Raw genomic sequence first — 25609 nt, forward strand, 5'->3', positions numbered from 1 at the left:
CAGATGAATGTGATTTTGGGATTTTGGGATTTGGAGATTTGCTGAACCTCGGAATTATTTGTGGCGGTGCCTGCCCCGAACCATGTGGCTGAATGGCGGTCAGTATTTTGTCAGCCACAAATTGGCAGAATTCCCCTCTGGTCCCATTTCTTTTTTTCCTTCCCGTTGAATATTTCCAAGGCGCCATTCACTAAATTCTTCCAAAAATTATATGTAGCAGCAATCCAAAGACGCAATGGCCGCTGCTCGTACAAGTAATCGCGTTCCACAGAAGCAGCAGAAACCGAAAGAAAATCCAAAGTCGCTAAAGAGGAAAAGAGACCAAGAAGACCTTGTAAAATTACAAAATGCTGTCAACGAATTTGTACGTATCTGACTTACCCTACCTACCTCCCGACAGCAGTCCGACCTAACAATATTCTCTAGGATCCGAAGCCAGAAGACAATACCAAATTCTCCACGTTGCCTATCTCCAAACCGACTGCCTCCGGCCTCGAAGCGTCGCATTTCCAAAACCTAACCGATGTCCAAGCTCGAGCTATCCCTCTCGGGTTGAAAGGTCGTGACATTCTAGGTGCGGCCAAGACTGGCTCCGGAAAGACCCTCGCTTTCCTCGTCCCAGTCCTCGAGAAGCTCTACCGCGCGCAATGGACCGAGTACGATGGACTGGGGGCCTTGATCATCTCCCCCACGCGCGAGCTCGCAGTGCAAATATTCGAGGTCCTGCGCAAGATTGGGAGACACCATACCTTCTCCGCTGGCCTAGTAATCGGCGGGAAGAGTTTGCGCGAAGAGGCTGAGCGGCTGGCGAGAATGAATATCCTTGTCTGTACTCCGGGCCGGTTGCTACAACATCTCGACCAGACAGCCGGGTTCGAGGTGGATAATCTGCAGATCCTAGTCCTAGATGAGGCCGATCGAATTATGGATATGGGATTCCAATCGGCCGTTGATGCGCTCGTAGAACACTTGCCCAAGTCGCGGCAAACGATGCTGTTCAGCGCTACACAAAGCAAAAAAGTCTCAGATTTGGCTAGGTTAAGCCTGAAAGATCCCGAATATGTAGCTGTCCACGAAGCTGCAGCTGCCGCGACTCCAACGACGCTTACACAGCATTACCTCGTTACGTCGCTACCCGACAAGATGGATACTCTATACGGATTTATCAAGGCTAATATCAAGAGCAAGTTGATCGTATTCTTATCATCAGGAAAACAAGTGCGCTTTGTGTACGAGAGCTTCCGCCACTTACAACCCGGTATTCCCTTACTACATCTCCATGGCCGACAGAAACAGACAGCACGCATGGAGATTACGTCAAGATTTGCGGCATCTAAAAATGCTTGTCTCTTTGCGACTGATGTTGTCGCTCGTGGTGTCGATTTTCCTGCGGTGGACTGGGTAGTCCAGATGGACTGTCCCGAAGATACTGATACTTACATTCACCGAGTCGGAAGAACAGCACGTTATGAGAGAGATGGAAAGGCTGTACTCTTCCTAGATCCGAGCGAGGAGGAAGGGATGCTCAAGCGATTAGAGCAGCGAAAAGTACCCATACACAAAGTCAATGTGCGGGAAAAGAAGAAGCAGAGTGTGAAGAACATGATCCAAGACATGTGTTTCAAGAATCCGGACCTCAAATACCTCGGCCAAAAGGCCTTCATCAGCTACACCCGCTCCATCCACTTACAAAAAGATAAAGAAATCTTCAACCTCAAAAAGTTAGACCTGGACGCATATGCTGCTAGCTTGGGTCTCCCAGGTGCACCACAGATTAGATTCCAGAAGGGTGAAGATATCAAGAAAATAAAGAATGCGCCGCGCGCAGGGCAGTCTAGTGATTCAGAATCAGACTTTGACGAGAATGGGAAGAGGCGAAAGAAGAAGGATGAAGTCAGGACGAAGTACGATCGCATGTTTGAACGGACGAACCAGGACGTTTTGACGAATCATTACACGAAAATGATTGGCGAAGGGGAAGAAGCTGCAGGTAGCGAAGACGATGATGATCAAGACTTCCTTTCGGTAAAGAGGGTACTCAAAGGCGATGACTTTGATGATGCTCAAAAGAACAGCGAGTTGGCCCCTGGAACCAAGATTATAACCGGGCTGGGCGGCGAAGAACCATTTGTGGTGGATTCGAAACGCAGGGAGAAGCTACTAAAGTCCAAGAAAAAGATGCTGAAATTCAAAGGCAAGGGAGACAAGATAGTGTTTGATGATGATGGAACAGCGCATCATCCGTACAGGATCAAGGACGAAGACGACTTTATGCAAGACGGATCTGCAGAAGCTCAGCGGCTCAAGTTTGTCGAAAGTGAAGCAGCCAAGGTCAAGGAGGTCGATCTCGACGACAAGCAACTCGCTAAAGACAGGCGAAGGGAGAAGAAGGAGAAGCGAAAGGCCCGAGAAGCGATGGAGAATGAGGAGGCAGTGGGTGGTGTGCCCAGCTTGCCAGCACCGGCTGATGGGGAAGATCCCCTCGCCTTCCTTGCGTCTTTACCTATGGCAGGGAAGGATAGGGATAGTGGGAGCGAGGCCGAAGAAGAGAGGCGACCTACGAAGAAGGCGAAGAAGTGGTTCCAGGACGATTCAGAAGACGAGAGACAAAAGGCCAAGAGTAAGAAGGGCAAAGGCAAGGTTATTGAAGTCAGTGAGGCACCAGATACCCTAGAGGATTACGAAGCGCTTGCTACGGGTTTGCTTGATGATTAGAGGGTGGTTGGTTGTTGTTGTTGTCGGTGTTGCAATTGGTAACACAGTAGGATACCCTAGGTACCTAGGTATACTTGTGCATATAAAAAGATGAAGTTGTATACTACTACCTACTAGGTAGTACCTAGTAGTATGAGACTGATATCATTGATGCATGTTCCCCAAAAGTATCCCCTGTCGATAAGATATCGGGGCGATGTTCAATGTTTACCGGCTATAATAGTTAACGTACAAGTACTAAAATAGCCCCTCTATAGAAAACCCCACCGTTACTTCTTACTTCTTCCACCCCTCCTTTTTAGTGCTCGTATGCAAGGGGAGGAGGGGTTCTACTACTTCTTGGACTTTCTTGGTCTCGGACTCGGCGTAATCGACCCATATTATTCTTACTGTATTCACTATAATTCAGAACCTCAACACCAACATCTTACTTTGAAACTGCTGCGACAACAACCCCTATACTTACTCATACTAACCTGGATCTTGATCGGAAGATAATCTTGCGCTTCCCTTTGTCCATGTCGCTGAACTCCGTCACGACTGAGACCACCGTCTTCTAAGACGGAAAGCGATTACCTATGAGACACATCTCCACCTCCATATCTCAGCCCTAAGAGGTAGTCACATCAGGCTCTATTCGCATAATTGGAATACAAAAGAAAAGAAATTCAGAGATATAGAAGAATCAAAAGAAACTAGGGCTAAGAAACAATGCCTGGTCCTCAGAACGGGTCGCCTCCCCTTACAAATGGCACCAGCCATAACGAGCTGGAGGCATTATGCTGCGATATGAAGGCCAAGGTCGACAACTTCCTTGACACGCCGACACAGGACGAAGTACTCAATTCAGTAAAGAATCAGATTATAATCGCCAGGGGCGTCATTGACGAAGCATTGCGGCGGTATAGGTTTGCTACCCCCTTCCTATCTATTCTATTCCATTAGTTGTGACTGAACCAATAATACTGCTGCCTAATCGTCATAAGATGGCTTCATAAGCTGTCGCACGAAGCGGCGGAAATCACCCATTCTAAAACTTGAATGTTCTGGTGAAACAAAACAAATTAACACAATTGCTATAGACCCGAAGAACTCTCGCTATCCTACAATGGAGGAAAAGACTGCCTCGTCTTGCTCATCCTAATACTCGCCTCGCTACCCTCCTCCTCCTCCCTTCAGTCTACATCCTCGCCGGCGCATCAACAACCACCCAAATCAGACACTCCACTCGTACCGCCACCGCCGTTTCCGCAACGCCTACAAGCCCTATACATTCGCCCCGCGCTCCCCTTCGCCGAAGTCGACGATTTCGTCGCAACAACCACAGCTACCTACCACCTAGATTTAACGCAATCGAACCAATCTATGAAACCTGCACTAACGGAATACCTGCGCGATCGCCCGACGGTCAAGGCCGTGTTTGTTGGGACTCGGCGCACTGATCCCCATGGCGCCTCCTTGACCTTTTTCGACGAGACCGATGCCGACTGGCCGCGCTTCATGCGCATACACCCTGTGATCGACTGGCATTATCGCGAGGTGTGGGGGGTACGTTTCCAGTCCTTCCCCTCTTCTATACTTATTTCTCATGTGCCCCTTTTCCCATCCCCACCAAATATGTGAAGGAATAGATAAATTGGTGCTAATTCCAAGCCAACAGTTCATACGCGCCCTAGGAATCCCATACTGTCCTCTGTACGACAAGGGATACACATCACTCGGCGGCACCGATGACACGCACCCAAACCCGGCGCTAAAAGCAGGGGGCAAGGAGAGTAAAACAACGGAAGGGCCACAGTTCCTCCCTGCGTACGAGCTGATGGAGGATATGAAAGAGCGGCTGGGGAGGGATCCATAATGTTGGGTGCAACATAAAGGAAAATAAAAGTGTGTTCTAGATTCGCATTTTGAACTAGTTTGTAGATCTACTAAAGTAGAGAGTAGAGTATACCACCTAGTTAGGCCTTGAAGTGGTTCGGATGGACCAGGATTTTTGGGATATTAGACGACTACGCATAAGTAGTGTTCATATACATACCTACCTTAAGTACCTACCTAGGCACACGTATCTAGGTATGGATAGGGGGGATAGGGGGGGTCTGAATTATAAGTAGATACTCGCTAAAATACTACATTACAATCTAGGACCTAGGGCATTCGAATATAAAAGGCCGGCGGTGGTTTCAGATAGTATGCGCGATAGCTAAATATTAGATTTCTTCTTCAGTTCCTTACCTACCTGCTGCTGTGGAACTGCGGTTGATGAGTGTACATAGGTAGAAGCGATATTATTCATATCAAGCTCATAGCCTGCCTACACGTGCCATCTAGGTAACGAATACAAGTAAATTTTAGGTATGTGCCAAACACGGTAATTTCACATGATCGTGGCTAATGTAACTTGAACGACGGAAATTAGGTAAGTGGTAATTGCTCACCTTTTGACGGTATATATTCTGACAACTGCTATATATACTATGAGGTGCAAACGAGGTAAACATCCCAAGCAAAGCAAACCCAGAGAAACGAAAAAACCCCCCCCCAAAAAAACAAAAAAACAAAACGCAACTGTGATGACCAGGTATATCTAGTAGTCTATCTAGTCTCTACTACTGTGTAGTGTACAGTAGGATATCCTACCATACTTTACCTAGGCATTGCCTTCCCTAGGTAGGTAGGTGCCGACTGATCTACTACATCAAACAAGAAACAGAACTCTGTAATGTGTAGGTTGGTTTGTTATATACATACGCGGTGTGTGTGTGTGTGTGTGTGTGTGTGTGTGTGTGTGTGTGTGGTATGGTGTGGTGTGGTATGGCATGGTATCAAGTCATCCATAGGTAAGTCAGTCCCTCCGATACGCCCCCTTATTTTGACTCCGCCCAGCCACCGAGACCAGGCCACTGCCGATATCACCGTTATTTGGTGAGGAGAGGGGGTGGGGATACAGGAGTATGAACCGAACCAAGTTCTCGACCCGCCACTCCTAGTGCTGCCGCCGCAGTTCTCTGGTGTAGGCGTGAACGGGTTGGCTGGCTGATATGTTAGGTGGCTAGTTGATGATTATCCACTACCTAAAGGTGAGGCTTCTGCTATTACCCCCTAACGCCATCTCTCAATCGGAATGTACCTCTCTCCATACATCTCCCCCCCCGCCTGCTCGTTCTGTATAAACTTTTCCTTTTCTCTCTATAGTAGTTTTCACGCATATCGAAGCCAGAACTCCATTGCTTTGCTTCTCCTGTCTCAGCGTATTATATATCCTACGTAATATAGGAAACTAAAAACAGAAAAACAAGAGTTTGCATTTGCACCCACTCCGCCATATGTGTGTATGAGAGAAGGAAAAGGAAAATCATTATAGTCCACCCTAACTAGTTCTCAACACCGTCAGCCTCCCATGGTCTCGTGTCCACGACCTCGCCGTACATCCGCAGGCGGTAGAAGCAGGTGTGGTCTGCGCCGTAGTTGCTGATGGCACGTACGAGGATGTTCTGGCTGCTGGCGCCTAGCCCTATGAGCTCGTCGCTCAGCTTGAAGACCTGGAACGGCTCGCCCCAAGTCCTGTTCTCGTACGTGAAGTGGCCGACCTTGACGAAGCCCTCGTTGAGTACTGTCTCCTTGGGCGTCTCGGGGAAGTGCTCGTCTGAGAACGCTTTGACCTTTTTCCTCAGGGACATCTCCTCGATATATATCCACACTTCAACGTCTTTGGGCATCGCACCGGGGTCCAGGGTTGACCCGGGGAGGATATGCTCTACGACAAGATTCTGCGGAATGATTACGCGGCTGGTTACCACGTGTATCGTGTTCGTGTTCACCACCCGTTTCAGGACGCTCGGTCCGGCGCAGAAGCATTCACCCTCTTCGGACCACGGGACCAATGCAGATAACCGAGGCTGGGGTTTGTAGCCGTCACGGAGATACCATGCCTTGCTCTTGTACTTGAAATATCCCCTGGGGACTTGCCAGACCGGAGAGGTATACGACGGATCAAGAATAGCTCCCGAGCCAATACTAAAGAAGTTGACCTGGTTGACTAACGAGTCTGTGTGGCCGCGTATACGACCACTAGCTATGCTGTCGAGTTTTGCGTTGTGGATGGCCTTGTTCACCATGGCGTCTATAATAGCCCTGACTTCGTTTTCACTAAGCCCCGAGCCTTTGGCCGAGCTGCGGAGCTTAGCCACACTACGGCCAATATCCTGAATACGGCTGTCTAATGTCGCGAATTCTTTCTTGATGTCCAGCTGATATGATCGAATCTCTTCCCGGAACAGTTTCACGAAATCTTCCTTATTAAGAATCGTTCCCCCAACCGACTTCTTCAACATTTCCTCATTCTGGTTGAGCCAGTTCAACCAAGAGCGGCTAGCCTTGCTATTTAGTAAAGCATCCGTATCTTTAGGATCGACGTTCGGCACAACTTTTGATCCGGCACCGCTCCCCGAGGGCTCACCGGGCAACTTAAGCCCCTCAGCTTCTAAGCGGGATCTAATGGCGAGCCACTCAGCCTCTGAGAGATGTATACCTTTATCCTTCGCCTTTTCCACCGTTAAAGCGATAGGGTCTCCCTTGATCATGTCCCGAATTGCATGCCAGAAATCTTGCGATATTTCAAGTTTGCCATCTTTGCCTACTTTAGCATAAACCTTGTCAGGAATCTTCTCGTGGAGATTTTCAACAAAATCTGACGGTGGGTCATATGGTCGCCCGTATGTCGATTTCGCTTTAGGAAGTTTTATCAACGGTTTTATCGACTTCGGGATTGATGGGACGAATCTGTAAACACTTTCCTTGATATCATAGAAAGAGAATGAGCGGTTTCGAGTAGGGAAGGCGTCGCTTTTTAAAGAAGAAGACCCAGGGCTAAGAATGGTTAACCCGGTCCAGACGATGCCTAAGACCATTAGGAATACAACCAGGGCGCTTTGCCAACCATTTAAGGCCCCCAGGGTCCAATCTCGGCGCCTTCTTCGACCCGACGTCGCCGCCTGTGGCACTATCTGAGGTGCAATTTGTTGCTTTGTAGAAGGAGGAACTCGCGGAGGGGTTTGGTCAATGAAATCAGATTCAGACTCAGATCTCTCATTTTCATTTTCTTCATTTTCTACATCAGCTTCATGGCCATCATCAGCGTTAAAGTCGATGGGAGGGTTGGTTGAGTCGAAATCGTAAGTGATACGGGGAAGGTGGTCACCTTGCGGTAACGTGGAATTGTACATCGCTGACTGGTTCGCTGACGATTGATTTACCGCCGGTGGGTTTACTGCTTGCTGGTTTACCGCCCGTTGATTTTCCACTGGCTGGTTTACGGCTGGTTGATGTGCTGCTGGCTGCTGGTTTACGGCTGGTTGATGTGCTGCTGGCTGCTGGTTTACGGCTGGTTGATGTGCTGCTGGCTGCTGGTTTGCTGCTGGCTGGTGTGCTGCTGGCTGGTTTACGACTGGCTGATTTACAGCTGGCTGATTTACGGTTGGCTGATGTGCTGCTGGCTGGTTTATCGCTGGCTGGTTTATCGCTGGCTGTTGGTTTGCTGCTGGCTGGTTCATCACTGGTTGGTTACCTGCGTTTGCCTCGGATGCATTCTTTTGCTGCGTTTGCGCTGCGTTCACAGCAGGCTGGGGACTGGAGTAAGGTTCCGACGTGGCTCTGTTCTGTGCTGGTGTCTGGATTGTAGCATCATCAAACAATCCATTTTCAACAGTGAAACTTCTCGATGAGCTAGGGCGGAACTGTCCCGGAATATACCTGCCTTGCCCTGAAGGGATGGCAAAGAACTCACTGGTGGCGTAAGGTGGTGCTGACGGGTAACGGTTATGAACCAGTGAGTAGGGATTGGCATGTCTATAATCCAGTGTCCTGTATAATGGTGGTATAGCGGTGTTGTTGTGATGGTCGTCTTCAGAAAAAAGTTTCCCCAGTGTTGGGACCTTAATGTTTACCCGGATGTCTTCATGGACAGCTTCAGGGTCAAGGGGTGGAAAACCATTGCTGACAGGTGGTTGATATTTCCCAGCAGGGCCGGTCTTTGGCGTAGGTCCGCCTGGGCTAGGGTTCTGTTTTGCTGTCTTGGGAACTCCCCTCTTGGCAGTTCCCTCCTGCTCGTGACCTTGATCGTCGGATTCATCCACAGTTTCCTCAACAATCTTCTTCAGGTCATCACCCATGCCAAAACGCTTTCCATCTCCACCCCGCAGAGTTTTGGTAAAACGCCGGTCATCATCCTCTTCATTGATAAAGCCGGCCTTAGGCTTTTTACCACGCCGCCTCTTTGCAGAGTCCACATTGATAAATGTATTCATGCCATATGATCCGTCATGTACCGGATATAGACTAGGCAGATCTGCTGATGGTGGTTCATGGTGAGATCCTTGCTGTGCGGAATTAGGAGTGCCATTCACGCCGTTTGTGCGATTTCTCGCCCGGGTATTGCGCGTGGAAGACATCTTGATAATGAATTTCGTTGCTCTCGGCCAAATTAGAAGCGAGAACCAGAGGTCTACATATAGAATTAGCGCGTGACAGAAGCGTAGACTGTGTAGCAGATGTAAATGAGAGGTATTGGATGGCTAGACGAAAACTGATAGTAAGGAAACATGAAGTATCTCATGCGTTTTCAAGAGACGGAGAAAATAGATGAGATAAGCTGATCACATTCAATGCCGGTTGTGAATGTAATAACGACTACCAAAATATTAAGGTAGAGTAAGAGATGGACATTCATACATACCAAAGTTCACCCCTGGTCTATAGACTCATATAATAGGTCGAATGCTTTCACCGAGTCTAAGTAGATGTGGCACGTTGATGTGATACGGCAACGAAGAGGGAATGATTTAGGTAGGTAGTTGATAGAAGGGTGATGAAAAAATAGAGATGAAAGTGGTGATGTTGATTTAACAAGTAGATGGAGATGACTAAAATGTGAATGGTTTCGTTCATTCCCCAGCCACTGTTCCTAAAATAAAGCCTTATGTTTGGTGAATCCTGTGATGCTGAAAGCGTCTGAGCGCGCAAGTGGTACTAAGCCTTTGTTAAGAGCTTGTTAACAACTTCAATGTTGTTAACAGCTGGCTGCTGCATACACGCGGGAGATGACCGGGTGCGGCGACACATGTGGGCTACGCCTGGGGTGCATAAAGCGTTGCCAGCCGGAGTTGTCGAGATGAGATATGACTTATCAAGAAGTTTCCGAAGACGGTATAGAGCATAGAGAACATGGAAGACATGCACATGTGGATGAAACACAATTCCATCAAGTGTTTCTTTTTCTTTATTCACTGTTCGGTTAGCTCATCATTGATCATCATTGGTGCAGACTTGTCAAAGAGAAAGGCCACGGGGAATGACTGGAATGGGGACTTGAAGACCTTAGAGACCTTAGGGACCTTAGAGACCTTAGAGTAGCCGCAAACTTGATAATAAATTTAGCGTTGCTGAATCTAGATTGAGGAATGCAACTGGGGAGTTCACCCGATCGCGTCGCGTCGTCTTGCCTACTATGTACCTGTTTTAGTTTAAGAGGCTTGGAGCCGCTTGGTATGTATCGCGGGTTTCGTAATTCAATGTTCAATGTTCAATGTTCAATGTTGTACAACAGTTGTACATGCAGGCACTAGTAGTTAAAAGAGACTGCAGTGGAAAATTCAATTGGATCAATGATTGAACTTTGAACCTTGAACATTCAAATGTGCCAGCACTGCAGTGAGCATTGGGCACTGAGCACTGAGGTGAACAATTCACGTCGCCACAAATAATCTGAACAAGCCACATCTCTTGGCAAAAGCCACATGCAACTTTGAACTCAATGCCACATGTGCACTTGCAGGCATCAAGACAACTTGAATTGAGGATAACTATCCATGATGCATGTGGATGCATTCAATCTAAAACTCGGACGTACAACATTGAATGAATGTTCCTATGGAACTACTGTACATGTAACTACATATGCATATCATGTATCCATGGATATCATGCGGATTATCCGTTTCCATCCAGTCAAGTATAATCTTACCTCTTCTATGCAACCTGTCTACTTATACATAACTACATGCCATGCGAGCTTAGCGTTAAAAGAAATGAAACAAACATAAATATTCATCCACGTCCATACCACTAGGATCTCCAAGCCTTATCTGAACCACAGACCAAACATACAAGTATGGAAAATGCTAAGGCTCTACTCCATATCGGAAATTTCGTCATTATACCTACGTCAATAAGTACACGATCTATTGCTGGAAATTCGATCGTTATGATTCCCGTTGTGCTACGAATAGATCCATATTTGTCTAGACCATACATACATGTGTAGCACATACTGCCATGATACTGGACTCTGGAGGTTACATACTATACTCATCCATCCATCCGGCTTTCCAAAATAGGGTACACATGGCATCTATTGTACTACCTACCTATACTATAATAGCCTCAGTGCCTGGAATACAATGGAAACTACTGAATACGGTACTATACTACGCTAAGAGCGTTGCCCTGAACTGGACATGTGTTCCAAGGCAAAAAACGTGCGTCTTAAGCCTTTAAGGTGGGCAAGTTGTAGTTACGTAGCTGCTAGCCCTGGAAGAAATAAATCATTATCTATTTTAACCCCAACTGCCCCTACAACTGCCCCATCATTCTCCTTAACTAAGTGCAACGGACTATGGAGGTACTACCTAGTGTACCTGCCCATGCAGCTACCATGTTAATCGGTATGCATTTTATTAGGCTAGCAAGGTTTTTATGCCTACCTGGGCCAGCATTGTAGCAACATATTGCGGAAGGAGGGGCAATCTGCAACCCCTCTAATTTCGTCCAATTTTAAAAATGGAGATCACTTTTGACCGCCGCACCCTCAAAAGTCGCGACTTTCCATCCCACTTACAGAATAACTAACACTTTTATATTCTCTCCTTCCCATACCTAATATCTAAATAGACAGCCGCGATCTTTTTCTGTTTCGCTTCATAAAAATTTCCAATCAAATCAAAACACCACTACCAACAATAAAAAATGGCCGTAGGAACTGTCCTGATCACTGGGTAAGTCTTTTTCATGCGGCGCGCATTCCAACTCTCACACAAACCCCCACTATCTCATTGCGCGACGATGTCAATTGTCAATTGTAATGATAATGGTCCTTTCAAACCAAAACATCCTGAACCGGTTTGCGATGAATATTAATACAATCCAAACTAACATGCGCAAATAGTGGAACGGGTTATATAGGATCCTTTACCTCGCTCGCTCTGCTTCAACATGGCTACGAGGTCATCATCGTAGACAACCTATACAACTCGTCCGAAGTCGCTCTTGACCGTATCGAACTTATTTCTGGCAAGCGACCTATTTTCCACAAGGTTGATCTCACCAACCAAGATGAGCTCGACAAAGTCTTTGCTGCGCATCCGGCTATCGATAGCGTTATTCATTTCGCTGCGCTCAAGGTAAGTTCCTTGATCGCAATCTTCTCCATATCGCATCGAGTACTAATAACATACAAATTAGGCTGTTGGGGAATCTGGTGAGATCCCTCTCGAGTACTACCGTGTGAATGTCGGCGGTACCATTTCCCTTTTGAGCTCTATGAAGAAGTATGATGTTACCAACATTGTCTTCTCTTCCTCTGCCACGGTCTACGGCGATGCCACTCGCTTCGAGAACATGATTCCTATCCCCGAACACTGTCCGATCGGCCCGACAAATACGTATGGCCGCACTAAAGCTATGGTTGAGAACATCATTGAGGACTTTATCGGTGCCCAACGTCAAAACTTGAAAAAGGCAGAGAAGCCATTTGAGCAATGGAACGGCGCCAACTTGCGTTATTTCAACCCGTGTGGTGCGCATCCAACCGGCATTATGGGCGAGGATCCTCAAGGTGTGCCATACAACCTGTTGCCGTTGTTAGGCAAAGTCGCGACTGGTGACAGACCGAAGCTGCTTGTCTTTGGTGAAGGTATGTGCAATCATTGTTCAAACTTTGAAGCATTATGGAGGGGAATACTAATGGAGCCATCACATAGACTACCCGTCCCGAGACGGAACTGCCATCCGCGACTATATCCATGTTGTTGATTTGGCGAAAGGCCACTTAGTTGCACTGAACTACCTCAGGGAACACAAGCCTGGTGTCAAGGCCTGGAACTTGGGCTCCGGCAGGGGCAGCACCGTTTTTGAGATCATCAACGCATTTAGCAAGGTTGTTGGTCGAGATCTACCTTACGAAGTGGTACCACGAAGACAAGGCGACGTGTTGGACCTGACAGCTAACCCTACGCGAGCGAACCAGGAACTTCAGTGGAAGACAGAGCTCACCATGGAGAAAGCATGCGAGGATCTCTGGCGGTGGGTGTCGAATAACCCTAAGGGATACAGACAGGACCCACCTGCCGAGTTGTTGGCTGGTATCAAGGGCGAGACCTCTTGATCACCTTTTAATTGATGATTGGATCGGCCGTGTCGAATCGAATCGAATTGCTATTCAAGTTTGAGGACAGAAAGGAGGCTTCCATTTTTCCTATAGAATAGATGAATATTCCCACATTGGCTTTATGCTTATGGGCACATTTTGCAATGGAATTTCAGACGGGTAGATAATGACGATACGAAGAAGGAAAAGAAAAACTCCCAACATGAAATGTTGATGAATTAGAAATACATACATACCTAACCTAGTACCTACACATGACATGTTAATCACTGCAGTGTGCATGTATGGTTTTTCGGTTACATATCCTTGCCGTGTGCTGATCCAAGAGACAATCACTGATCAACATGAACCCAACGAGGATCATCCTTTTCTTCAAGTTCATTCTTAATTCTTAATTTGTACATACATAGCCACTCCGCCTTCTTCACATTACACCAACACCGCGGAAACAACCGAAGGTGCTTCCCAAAACTCGTCATCATGGTTTATAGAACTAGATCGTTTATGAAACTATATGCAATAGGGGCGCAAAAACCTACATATCGTAAATATTGCATCCAGATGAACGAATAGAAGATTGGGTTGTGCGTGGCAGTTCAATGCAGGTCGAGTTATAACTGGACAAACAAAGTTAAGATGCGCCGTCAGTTGCGCAATGTCAACTGGGCATCATGCTGCCAAGGCCAGTTTTTTTAGTACACTGCATATTGAAAATCTAATGATTTAAGTACATACTCTATGTAACTACGTAGGTGACATACATAGCCGTAGAGGCTGAGGCTGTGCATACTATGACGGTGGCCCTGAAATTGAGAACTCCACTGAAATTATGGTTACCTATTCGATAATAGATCCCTGGATGTGGCTTAAGCTTCTTAAGGTTAAATGTTCTTAGGCTTGCCTTGGACTTTGGACCCCCTGGCTTGTCTCAACTCAACCTCAAAGGCGCCATGAAACATCCCGAGCTGTCTTTCCCTTTTCCATATTTTTCTTCTTATTCACATTAGGTGCAATTCATATCCTACGAGCTCTATTCATTTGTACATTTCATCATCTACTTGTCCTAGCTTGGGCAATCTATAATTTATCACTTTGCATCAATTGGAGTATTGGATTTGCACATTTGTTACTTAATATTCTTATATTGTTACGTGTTTTGTTGTTACTTACCTACCACTAATTGAGCGCTCTCCTCATTCACATCCCTTAGCGCTAAATCACAAGACCGAAGGCTTTGATATTCTTATAGAAGTTCTGAGAATTATAGCTTTCTTAATGACCAAATTCGTAACTGGGTTCCGTCAACAATTCAGCCTTCATTGTGGCGAAGCTTGGGTTTTTGGAGGACAAGCAAGCATCACACCAGCAAACTAGGATTTTGGCCAACTTCAAAATTTCCCAAATAGGAAATCTTGACTATTCTGTGCTGCATGCCTAGCCTTGTTGATAACATGGAACATGCTGCTTTCCAGGGTGGTCAGCAAACACGACTTCGACAACTTGGCGAGGAATGGGGTCTCGTCTCCCAACCTCCATCATCGCCCTCGCCAAGACCAGATGTAGCACCATCGTACCGTGTAGAAAATGACGAGTTTACCGCGGAAGAACTTCTCAAGAGGCAGCGTATTGCCGAGTCTCAGGGGCAGCAGACGAAAGGCGGCCTTTCTCGTGCCTTCACAACCAAAAAGAAGACATGGGAGTATCGCGAGATATATAATGCTCTTGTAGCTCATATCCAAAACCAGGGGTCGCCGGGAGTTGCGGAATGTTTGATAAATAAATTGAATCTGGTTGGAGGCAACCTCAATTTAGCCCAGAAGAGTCGTACCGGGCTACTTAGCAGAAGGAAAAGTCTCGACCTAGCCGAACGAAGTCAGGTTTTACAGATTGCTGTGAGGAATGGGCACTATGAAATGGTGGAGGTCCTCTTGCCATATGCTGACGCTTTGAGTCTGGATACGGCATTGCCGACCGCAATGCGGAACGGAAACGTGTCCATCACAAGACTACTCCTGAGGTACGGCGCAGATGCATCACAAACGGCCGATGGACAGGATGCCTTTCGACAGCTTTGCGCTGTAGGTGGTCAACCAGAGCTCATAGCGCTTATCGTCGGTTCCGAGGGGCGACCTTCTGTAACCTGGATCTCGCAATCCATGGTTGAGGCAGCAAGAGCTGGGTGTCTGAGTACCGTCGGGCACCTAAGCCAGTCAACTGCGGACGGAAATCATGATGGCGCCGCGGCACTGAAAGCCGCTGTTGCCCTGGGCCGGAGAGACATCGCTCTTGCTATCATCCTCGGCAACAAGCCACCTACTCAGCCTGGCTTGAATGAGGCATTCGACCAACTCATGACCCATCCAAACATTAACCCAAACGAGAAAATAGCGATGGCGGAAATTCTGCTATGTGCCGGAGCCAATGGCGATTCGCTCGCAAAGGCTTTACTTCAGGCTACTGCTACTTACTTCCTCGAGATGGTGCACCTTCTCGTCTCCTTTGGAGCATCGATTGAGTATCAGGATGCCATGGCCATGCGTAAAGCGGTATCGAAAGGAAAAATTGATCTGGTACAAGTCATGCTAGGTGGGAAGTCCAAGTTTAGCCCTCAGTATGCATCTGAGTGCGTAGAGCTTCTGCCGAAGAAGATGAGATTCGAGGAGAGACATTCATTCCTAAATTTGCTGCTTCGTAAAGGTGCATCGGGCCCCCCTTTAGATGAGGCTCTAGTCGATGCTGTCGAGGCCGGTGATATAGAGGCAGTAAAGCTGCTTCTCACCCCATTGTTCCCTGGCGGGAAAATTGTTGGAAGCAAAGATATCCGAAAGGGGCCACGAAGTATGGTGTTCGAACGACATGAGACCGCGTCAACGGACCACAAAGGCGCATTAGCGTTGCAAATAGCAGTGAAGAAGGGGGACACAGGCATTGCAGACTTGATTCTAACAAGCAGGCCACCCAATCCAGTCGCGCTCGCTCAAATTTTCCCTAGCGTAAGAAATCTCCCAAGTACTGAACGATATCAAATCGCCGAATTATTCCTGAGAGCTGGACTTACGGGCCCTTCTGTTCACTCTGCCTTGGAAAACGCCATCGATGAACAGCCACCGCATCGTGACGAAAAACTTATATCCCTCTTTCTTCGTTATAATGCAGATGTAAATTTTAACGAAGGCCACACTATCACCGCAGCCATCGCACAGAAAGATGTCCGGCTTCTGGAAAGATTGCTTAAGAGCAAACCCACGATTCAGGTAGCAGCCAAGGCAATCCCCAAGGTGATGGAGGTTCAGGATGGTTCAATACGGCTTCAAATGGTAAACATGTTACTTTCAGCCGGTGCCTCCCAGGGTGGCTCTGAAGTATCAGCAGCAGTCGAAGCAGTAGTGCAGGCCAATCCACCGGATAAACGACTACTTAAAACATTATTACAACAAGGCAATGCCGATGTCAACGTCAATGGAGGGGCTGCTGTAGAACATGCTGTGCTTCAATCCGACTCAGAAATTTTAGAGATGATTCTAAGTTTAGGGCAACCCAACGCTGAAAGCCTTGATCGAGGATTGGCAAGCGTCGGGAAACTTCCGGCATCTCCAACCAAAACCGGGAAACTAGATTCGTTATTACGTCGAACACGGTCAAAAGACATCGTCACAAAACTTCTCATAGACGAGGTTATATGCATCTTGAAGACACCTCCCCAAAATCAAAATCTTTCGTCGCTAAAAGTCCTGTTGGCAAACGGCGCTGATATCAACGCTATGAATGCCGAGGCATTATGTAGAGCAGTCGCGGCAGCAAACATGCAATTAGTTGAGGTTTTGCTGACGGCTAATCCAACTCCCGCCTCCATGGCCTTCACCATGCCTCACGCTCTCCGTATTCGCGATTTAATGGATCGACTCACATTCGCGCGAAAAATCTTGGAAGGGGGTATACCGGAGAGAGAAGTGAATAGGGCTCTTGTCTTTGCGATTAGTACCTACCCCGACGACATACCTCTTATCAACATTCTCTTAGCTCGTGCTGATACTCGAGATGGTCTTGCCTTGCTCGAGGCTATCAAGAAAGAGCAACAGGATGTTGTGGAGCTCATACTAGGAAAGAAAACATTTCCAGTAGAGATTCTCAACACTGGCTTTGCTGAGGCGACGAGGGGCAAAAACAAAAGATCGAGAAGTATGTCGTCGATGAGTCTGTTGAAGGCTGGCGCATCAGGAGACGTTGTGTCAGATGCACTCCTAGCAGCGGCTACTGATGGCGATGTGGACTTTGGTACGATTTTAGTTCAGAACGGTGGCTGTGTGGATCACAAGGACGGTCAAGCTATCATAGAGTCTTGTAAGTCGGGTGCCGTCGATATCTTAGCAATGCTGCTAGCGGGAAATTTGAAGGTTGCTCAGACAACGTTGCAAAGAGGATTCCAAGCCGCTACACAAATCGGAGACTTAAAGAGGAGGGCAGAGATTTTCAAGCTATTGCTCCAAATGGGCGTTGCTGGCGAAGAAGTTGATGCCCAGCTTGTGTCAGCCGTTAGGTACGGCGACAATGGGAAGAGCATCGTCGAATTACTGCTGGTATACGGAGCAAGCCCTGACTATAATGAGGGAGAAGCCGTTGTGAAAGCTGCCCAAAGTGCATTCTTGGGCAATCTCGAGATGCTATTAGGGGTCATGGATGTTGGTGGGCGTCAAAAACGGCCATCTTCTCATACGTTAGTCCGCGCCATGGATGCATGTTGGGACCTCAAGAGAGACACTAGATTTACTGTTATTTCTTGGATATTCCAGGCTGGAAAGCCTGTTCTAAGCGCTGTCAACTCATTCCTCCTTCGTGCGGTCAATGAAGAAGATCCCGAAGAAAGATTCATCGAACTTCTCGTTAAGAACCGAGCATCGCCTACATCAAACGGCTGTCGTCCCTTAATTGATGCAACTCGAACTCTATCAGTCTCTGCATTTACCAAGCTTCTGGATTTTGAAATCAGCTCCGCGGATGCGACAACAGTGTTTTGTAACGCGTTCATATCGGATAATGTTTCCTCTTGGTTGTCTGATAGAGGATACCAAATCGCCCAATGTCTTCTTGAAAAGGGCGCCACCGGTGATGGTGTAGGATCTGCCTTCGCCGTAGTCCTCGGTCTATATATGGAGGCACACGGGGAATTAGCTAACAAATTCGTTGACTTACTTCTAAGCCATGGCGCAGACATCAACTACAACCACGGAGAGGCATTGCAAAATGCAGCTGCCCAAGGTGACCCCGACTTGCTGCGAAGGCTCTTACGTGAGAATCCTGACTCGCAGGCACTAACATATGCGTTTCCTCGAATCTTTGACGCGACAGCATCAGAAGACGACATACATGACCTGATAGCATTATTCATAGAATATAACCACGGGGAAAGCCACATGGATGTTGCATTCACCCAAGCAGGTTCAGAGCCCGTCCTCATCAGAGCATTGAATCAGTTTCCGAGATCAACAAAGGTCCTGAGCGCGCTGCTAGATGCAGGCTTCTACCATGACCAAATAACGAATCATAGAGCTACGCCGGAGGCCGAGGAAGAAGAGCCCGTGACGTTACTTATGTGGTCTCTCCTACAACCTCAGAAAAAGGTTAGCAGCAATGTTATCAACCTATTGATTGAAAGGGGTGCCAAGGTCAATTACGAGACACCCATCTCCCGTGTCACTCCCGTGATGCTTGCCATTGAAGCTCGCCGCCACGACATTGTCAAATCCCTCCTATTAGCAGACGCCGAGGTTGACGTAACAGATGCTATTGGAAGATCCCCACTATCCATGGCATCTGCCATTGGCGGTGACCTAGCAATTTCAATGATGTCAAACTTATTGGCTGCTGGCGCCTCAAGGAATGATGGGTCTCTTCATAATGCGGCACGCGAGCTGAATCTACAAGCCATGCAGGTTTTGGTCGAGTATAGACACGACCCTGATTTCCCAAGCCCGTTGCACGGTGGGCGTAGTGCACTCGGCGAGTTATGTCTACACTCGACTGATTCAATTGAAATGACTCCACGTCGGGAAAAGGCGATGGAGAAGGCAATCAATTTCCTTCTTCAAAGCGACTCCGACATCACTCTTCAATCGGAAGGGAAGTCTGCACTTCTTCTAGCTTTCGAGTCGAGCGATCCGTTGACTACGACGAAAGTCTTGCTCCGCGCTGATATGTGGAAATTCATAAACAAGCCCTTCAACTACTACACGGACGGCAAATTCACATATTCGCCTACGATGTATGTTCAGCGCGTAATGCCGGAATTTGACCACAAGCCACAACTATTGGCATTACTACGGGCGAATCGGGGCACCGATGTTTATTACGCAAACACTGGGCCGCAGCCAGAAGACGCCATTAATATGCCGACACATATCCAAGTCGAAGAACAGGAGCGCAAAGCGCGCCTAACGCGAATTCAAAAGGACGACCAGGAACACATTCTCTCCATACAGCGAAACAAGGAACTTGCAAGTGTACAGGCGCAAATTTGGGCCAATCAAGCAGAGCTTGAGGATGCCCGCAAGAAGAGGGCACACAATGCAGATCTAACCGCGATGCAAGAGCGAGCACGAGTAGAAGAAGACCTCTTCAATGCGGCGATGCGACTTCAGCGCACGCGGCACAGTGTCGAGGTCAAGCACCAAGAAGCGCTCACACACGCAAGCCTCACACGCACTCAAGCTATCGCGGACGCGGAGCTCAATGTCGAGTCGCAAAAGCGGTCGCGCCTCCTCCAGTGGGAGCGTGAGATGGGCAACGAGCGCGTGGGAAATGCCAACCAGCTCAGCAGCATCCGCCTCCGCGAGAGGGAAGATCTTGAGGTCCTCGACAAGGCGGCGGACGCTCGGCTCAAGACTAGGATCCTGGAGCAGAAGAAACTCGTCGATAGCCAGAGCGCGCTCGCGGCGAATATTGCCGGCGCCGGGCCAGCTGCCAGGAGGCAGATTGGATTTGTTAGCGGGGAGCTGGGCCCTGATTAATTGGATCTATTTGGATTTGGCTTCTTGATAGTTTAATACCTCCGTCGCGATTTTTCTTTGGTAGCATTGGTGAGGGTTTAGGATGTTGGAGTTGACCAGGAATACGTTGCTATATTTTGGTACCTAACTAAACTTTGGAGTAGCACTTTGGTGATGGTACAAGTCGTATTGGACGACGTAATTTGGAATATCGCAAGGAAATATGCTATATTAGTGCCTTCTCATTGCCAAACTCTTTAAAATGCCTAGACATCCCTTTACTACGCTCTAGTCTCATTATGTAATCTACATACTTATCCCCCCTATTCTGTAGCATAGCACAGTAGTAGCCCTCATCATCACTGTGAATATACAACATCATACCTTCTTATATACCCTTCCCCCCTTTTTTTCTTTTTTTTTAGGATCATCATGTCACTCTGGTCCCAAGCAACCCTCCCCATGAAGACCAAGTATATGATAAACACTCGCCCGTCCATACTAACCTAGCTTTAACACTTTCACAGAAAGAAAACCCGGTTCGTGTAATCTGACTGTGTAAGTGTGTAAGTGTGTAAACTGACGGAGTTCAGCCACCACTATGCCAAATGTAGTAGGTATAGCATTGTGTATACCTATAATTTACAGTACGCCACTGAAAGAAAAAAAATTGTACCTTTTGTTCTAATTGTTACAAGGCTACAAAAAAACGTGAGGCTATCCCCAACTTTATTGCCTACCAACACATAACAGAGGACTTTGAAAACATGATGGTTTTTTTCAGTTTGTTCATGACATACCTAACGGCCCCGAACCTAGCCTACCTCTCGAGCCCCCCCGGCGAGATAAGATGAATAGCAATACAAGGGATGGATCCATCGCACGATGAGCTAGCTACCTAACGTAGGCAGTAACGACGTGTTCAGGGGCTACCGGTAACTACCCAGGGCAAAACAACAGTGAACGGACTAGTGCCACCGTCTGCAGCGCCAGCAGGAAACGGCGATAACAGCTTGGGGTAGGAGATTAAGGGGCCGGCGGTGAGGTTGGGGATAGCCACACATGTAGCTTTATAACAATTAAAGCAAAAGGTACAAATTTTCTTTGAGTGGCATGCTGCAAATTAGGGACCTACAATGTTATAGGTACTACATTTGGCATACCGTCAGTTTACGCATTTACACAGTCAGATTACACGAACCAGCGGACTTGGGAGATGGATATGGTATAACTATGGGACACTGGAGTTGTTATCATTGTCTGAGAAACACCCCAATGTATCGTCACCCCTGACAATGCTGACATTAATTTTAAAAAGCCCAATTCGAGGCATGCTCTACAGTCAGCCGTTACGAGTGGTTGGGATAGGGACTTTTGTAGCCTTGGCCTTGTTCTTATTTGCTGACATGACACGGCATTGGCTGAGCTTACGATAGGCTTCCGGGTTGCGAAGAAAGGGGGGTTTTTTTTTTTGGTCGCACGGTATGAAAAATGCTGTCTAGAAAGATAGTATGACTAACATCTTGCCAATGCCAATGCTGATTGGCATGGGAAACACCCCAATAGCTTGCAACGGCGACGAACCGGCCGTAACTAGTCCCTAACAAAGTCGGCTTCGTCTGGATATTTCTCCTCCAACGCCTTCTGGATTGCATCTAGGCATTCTCGTTTGCGATAGCGATCCGGGTCAGGCCAGCCATGCTCCTGATAAATCTCTCGCACCATGGATAACATGTCTTCTAGCTGTTGGGTCCATAAGTAGTAGACACCGCTCACGGTATACGGGCTAATGGGGACAAATTGCAGCGTACGGAACTGATCCTTCAACACCTCGAAGAAATCCGCAATGGCCCAAGTTTGCCTATCATGACGCCAATCATCACGCTCAGTCCCATTCCTCGGCGCGTACTCATACGTGTCGTCTTCTATAGGCTCTCGCGACGGGTTGTCTCTGATCCCATCCGGACAATTAGGCCAGGATATGACGCCGAACTTCGTGTCAAGCACGAACAACGGAACGTCGTAGGAGCCGGTAGTAAGACTTATGATATGTGGAGGCGAAATGTCGTAAAGGTAATATTTTTCTGTGATCATCTTGAGTCCATCGCCAGTGCTCTTGCCTTCGACGAGCCCCCCAATCATTTCGCGCCAATCGGCGAAATAGGAATCAAAGGTGCCATGTGCCAGATAATTTTGATCTCCATCGCTACGTAAATAGGGTAGGTGTGCGAGTAGGCTCAGTACCTCATCGCTTTTACCCAGCTCTGCCAGGCGACTTCTGTCAGCACCAGAGATGCTTGGCCAGCCCTCCTCAGGTGGTGTTGCGATCGCATCCTCGTTAAGATACATAGTAGTAAGGAAGGCGTAGTAGTCTCGCACAGCTTTAATAGTCGCGTCGCGTGAGTAAACTATCGCGTCAAGTTTCGGCATCTTGGGAAGTCCTGTGAAGTAAAATGAAATAGGTAGGTTAGAAAGAAGTAGTTGTTGGTGGAAGAAAATTAAGAAAGACAATCCTTTGGAGCATTTTAGACCGGTCGTGGGAATTATAGTGGTCTGATGGATAAAGTGACAGTACAACGCCACGTTATAGACCAATACATGGGACTGGTGAGTCAGACGTAGAACCCCTGAATAGCTTGGCGGCTCGTTGCAAGATATGTAACCAACATCCGCAAGCGAAGTAATACCTACCTAAGTAGGTAATATTATGGGGCAAGTATTCGAGTACAACTTTCTCAGACCGCCAATATTTCTTGTTGCATGAAGATGCAATTTGCTCTGGCCTTTTCCTTCTTCTCTTCTTCTCAAAAGATCTAAAATCTCGTGCTCGTGTTAGAAAGAGCTTGTTTCCCATCTCCTGGGCCGAGCGTCCCTCTGCATTCCTCCTTCTCTGGGTTCATTGTGCAGCGGCAGCTAGATTCATCATCTAGCACCATGAAATGAAAACCTTCCTCAGCGGGCTTGCCTCCCTTATGGCTTATTCCAACGTTTGGGCTATGAGCATCACTGAGATGCCCAGAGCTGAACCGACGAGCACACAGCCACAGCCTGATCCCTGGACATGTGTGACGGAGAACATCACACAATACTTTGATGTTCCCAGGCCGACTGGCACACTATTGGATGCCATCCTATCCTACGGCGATGAACTCATCGCACCGTGTGTAAGCACCGCAACGGCATTGGATATCCTCTCCTGTACAGTCTCGGAGACTTCAGCGTGGTGCGGTTTCGCCACCGCCGCACCGGAACCGGTCCTCGGCGACTACTCATCGTACGGAAGCGCCGCGGCTCAATTCTGGCAGGCGAAGAGCGAAACCATATCCATAATTGCCTCCGAATGTCCTGTTGGGTGGTCAAAGCCCGGCTTAACCGAGCAGGCTTGGCTGAATCAGACTATCGCCCACGCCGAGTGCTACATTGTGGCGCATCCCGCAAACACGACGACCGATTCTTCGACACCTACGGCCCCTTCAACTGCTGTTGGAGGAGCAGGTCCGAGTAGTCCGACCTCGACTCCGAATGGAATTATTGGTCGAAATCGGGGTACCGAGGCGTTCCTACTTGCAAGTATTGGTGTTGCAGCTGCTATAAACGCAATGTGGTAGTAATCGAAGGCAGGCTGAGATATTGAGGCTATTAATGGGCATTTAGATTCTAAGTGGTACATTATTTAAATATTGAAATAACATCGAATATCAATGCTTTCGGGGAAAATGGAAAAGGGGGTTGAGGGGTTGAGCCTTCCACTACCAAGTCTAGTCTATCCCATATAAGTACCTTAAGTAGCTGATCTATACATAAATGTATATCATACTCTATTTAAGAGACAATAAAGAAATGTGGGTTGAAATTCATGCCACCATGGGGCGTTTTATGGCGTCAATGGCGGGCAATGTAGGTACTGATTCGGTCTTGTGATGGTTATGGACGACACCCTTTCGCTCCTCCTCGATCTCGGCTTGCCGATTTAGGTAGCTCAGATAGGTCTGCCAGCCGACCGCGACGACACCAGCGCAGACACTACGATACTCTATTGGGACGAAAGTAAAATTGACAGCCATTACGGCGGGCCAAAGCTTCCACGAGTTCATCCAGCTGATGGGCACAGTACGGCGCACTCGGTCCCAGGTTTCGGCTACGCTATCGCCTGAGAGCAATGCCTGTGCGCCGAAAAAGTAGCTGCTGAATATGGGCGTAAAGACTGTTTGGCTTATACCAATTTTGATGCACAGAGAGAGCACGTGGGAGCTATAGTTAAAGTTGCGCGACAGCCACACGAACCTGTTGGTTGAGGGTTAGAAACCATTGCTGAAGGAGACCCCTTGGCTAGCATGTTAGGCATTAGACTGGACAGGACACTCGCCATATAAAATTCGGTACGGCGATAACGCCTCCGATTGCCATATTCCTGATCGTGCGCTCGGGAACATATTCCTTGCCACCTATGCTCTGCGCGCTAACGTCAGCGGCCAGGTAGATTAAGAGTGCGCTCGCGATCTGCGTTGCCCAAGGCCGTTTGCGATGGGCGTGGCCGTAGGCCTGGCCAATGCGGGTCAGGGGGCCAAGGCGTTGCCATAAAGGGAGCGGGACGGCGGGTGTACTCGCTGGCGGAATCGGGTCGCCCGCTTGTGACTTCGGCTGCGGCTTTGGTACCTCGGCAGGATTAGGATTAGTGTTGGTAGACTGAAGACGGCGCGGCGCGGACTTCGGAAGCCGGCTCATGCGCAGCTGATCAACGTGTCTCCGGAACACGGCGCGAAATAATGGGGATGGGTAGGGAACGGGAGGCATCTTGAATTATACTAGGTTAAAGGATATGCGCCAAGAATGCTGAAAGCGGATTTACGTAGGTTAGATCTATGGACTGTACACCTTGGTGTTTAACCGATGAAGTGCCCAGGTAAGGACTGAAATGAAAGTGAGAACTATACTAAAACAAGATTATAGGAAAGAAGAACATATAGATTAGGGAGAGATCTAATTTTTATAATTTAGAAGAAATGTTGACACATAGAGAAATGGAATAGTTAAAAAAGAGAAATTATTGTTGGGTTTGAGTTTAGAGGCGGCGCGCAAGGGATACTCCGGACGCGCAGTTAATTAGCCGAAGCGCCGAGCGGATATCCGATCCTCAACATTCTTGGTTAGTTACCTAATCTACTGTACCATGTCACATGATAATTATCAGCATAGTAACTAGTACTTCTTGATCCCCCTATTCTACAGTTCCATGTTCACGACTGCCCCTTTTCGACTACTTGGAATAAGTTGCATCTGTTAATGTTTATGCAGCACATAAGTATGTTGTAGACTTACCTACCCCCCGAGGCTATTGACAATGTTAATACATAGCACATACAGCAAAATTAGCTTATGTTATTTCCTCATTTCCTCAATGGTCACGTGATGCTTAAAGGGGGCCATTCATTGCAGCACCTCAACAACACGTTAAATATACTTATATTAC

The 25609-nt window shown here is 47.7% G+C and overlaps 8 protein-coding genes across 8 annotated transcripts; 5 read left to right on the forward strand and 3 right to left on the reverse strand.

Moving 5' to 3' along the window:
* Positions 1-180: 180 nt before the first annotated feature.
* Positions 181-2822, forward strand: GGS25DRAFT_494736 (DEAD-domain-containing protein). Its single transcript, XM_049261377.1, has 2 exons — positions 181-364; positions 427-2822. Exons 1-2 carry the CDS (start codon positions 236-238, stop codon positions 2713-2715), a joined length of 2418 nt encoding a protein of 805 aa, XP_049115592.1. The 5' UTR covers positions 181-235; the 3' UTR covers positions 2716-2822.
* GGS25DRAFT_494737 (putative FAD synthetase) lies at positions 2823-4941 on the forward strand. Its single transcript, XM_049261378.1, has 3 exons — positions 2823-3623; positions 3798-4263; positions 4376-4941. Exons 1-3 carry the CDS (start codon positions 3427-3429, stop codon positions 4571-4573), a joined length of 861 nt encoding a protein of 286 aa, XP_049115593.1. The 5' UTR covers positions 2823-3426; the 3' UTR covers positions 4574-4941.
* Positions 4942-5866: 925 nt separating this feature from the next.
* GGS25DRAFT_322581 (uncharacterized protein) lies at positions 5867-9642 on the reverse strand. Its single transcript, XM_049257835.1, has 3 exons — positions 9449-9642; positions 7963-9217; positions 5867-7893 (listed from the first exon to the last, which is right to left on the reverse strand). The coding sequence occupies exons 2-3, from the start codon at positions 9162-9164 to the stop codon at positions 6090-6092; spliced, it is 3006 nt and encodes a 1001-aa protein (XP_049115594.1). The 5' UTR covers positions 9165-9217; positions 9449-9642; the 3' UTR covers positions 5867-6089.
* A 1738-nt stretch (positions 9643-11380) lies between these two features.
* GGS25DRAFT_494749 (UDP-glucose 4-epimerase) lies at positions 11381-13409 on the forward strand. Its single transcript, XM_049261379.1, has 4 exons — positions 11381-11765; positions 11936-12170; positions 12232-12682; positions 12750-13409. Exons 1-4 carry the CDS (start codon positions 11737-11739, stop codon positions 13151-13153), a joined length of 1119 nt encoding a protein of 372 aa, XP_049115595.1. The 5' UTR covers positions 11381-11736; the 3' UTR covers positions 13154-13409.
* A 678-nt stretch (positions 13410-14087) lies between these two features.
* On the forward strand, positions 14088-20525 carry GGS25DRAFT_494750 (ankyrin). Its single transcript, XM_049261380.1, has one exon. The coding sequence runs from the start codon at positions 14587-14589 to the stop codon at positions 20158-20160; it is 5574 nt and encodes a 1857-aa protein (XP_049115596.1). The 5' UTR covers positions 14088-14586; the 3' UTR covers positions 20161-20525.
* Positions 20526-21653: 1128 nt separating this feature from the next.
* On the reverse strand, positions 21654-22823 carry GGS25DRAFT_322664 (uncharacterized protein). Its single transcript, XM_049257836.1, has one exon. It carries the CDS (start codon positions 22567-22569, stop codon positions 21733-21735), a length of 837 nt encoding a protein of 278 aa, XP_049115597.1. The 5' UTR covers positions 22570-22823; the 3' UTR covers positions 21654-21732.
* A 1-nt stretch (position 22824) lies between these two features.
* GGS25DRAFT_322696 (uncharacterized protein) lies at positions 22825-24050 on the forward strand. The gene has a single exon (XM_049257838.1). The coding sequence runs from the start codon at positions 23079-23081 to the stop codon at positions 23745-23747; it is 669 nt and encodes a 222-aa protein (XP_049115598.1). The 5' UTR covers positions 22825-23078; the 3' UTR covers positions 23748-24050.
* Positions 23932-25285, reverse strand: GGS25DRAFT_322673 (uncharacterized protein). The gene is made up of 2 exons (XM_049257837.1): positions 24506-25285; positions 23932-24423 (listed from the first exon to the last, which is right to left on the reverse strand). The coding sequence occupies exons 1-2, from the start codon at positions 24931-24933 to the stop codon at positions 23994-23996; spliced, it is 858 nt and encodes a 285-aa protein (XP_049115599.1). The 5' UTR covers positions 24934-25285; the 3' UTR covers positions 23932-23993.
* Positions 25286-25609: the final 324 nt, after the last annotated feature.

Source organism: Hypoxylon fragiforme (genome assembly GCF_022984875.1).
Source record: "Hypoxylon fragiforme strain CBS 206.31 chromosome Unknown GGS25scaffold_6, whole genome shotgun sequence".
Lineage (NCBI taxonomy): Eukaryota > Fungi > Ascomycota > Sordariomycetes > Xylariales > Hypoxylaceae > Hypoxylon > Hypoxylon fragiforme.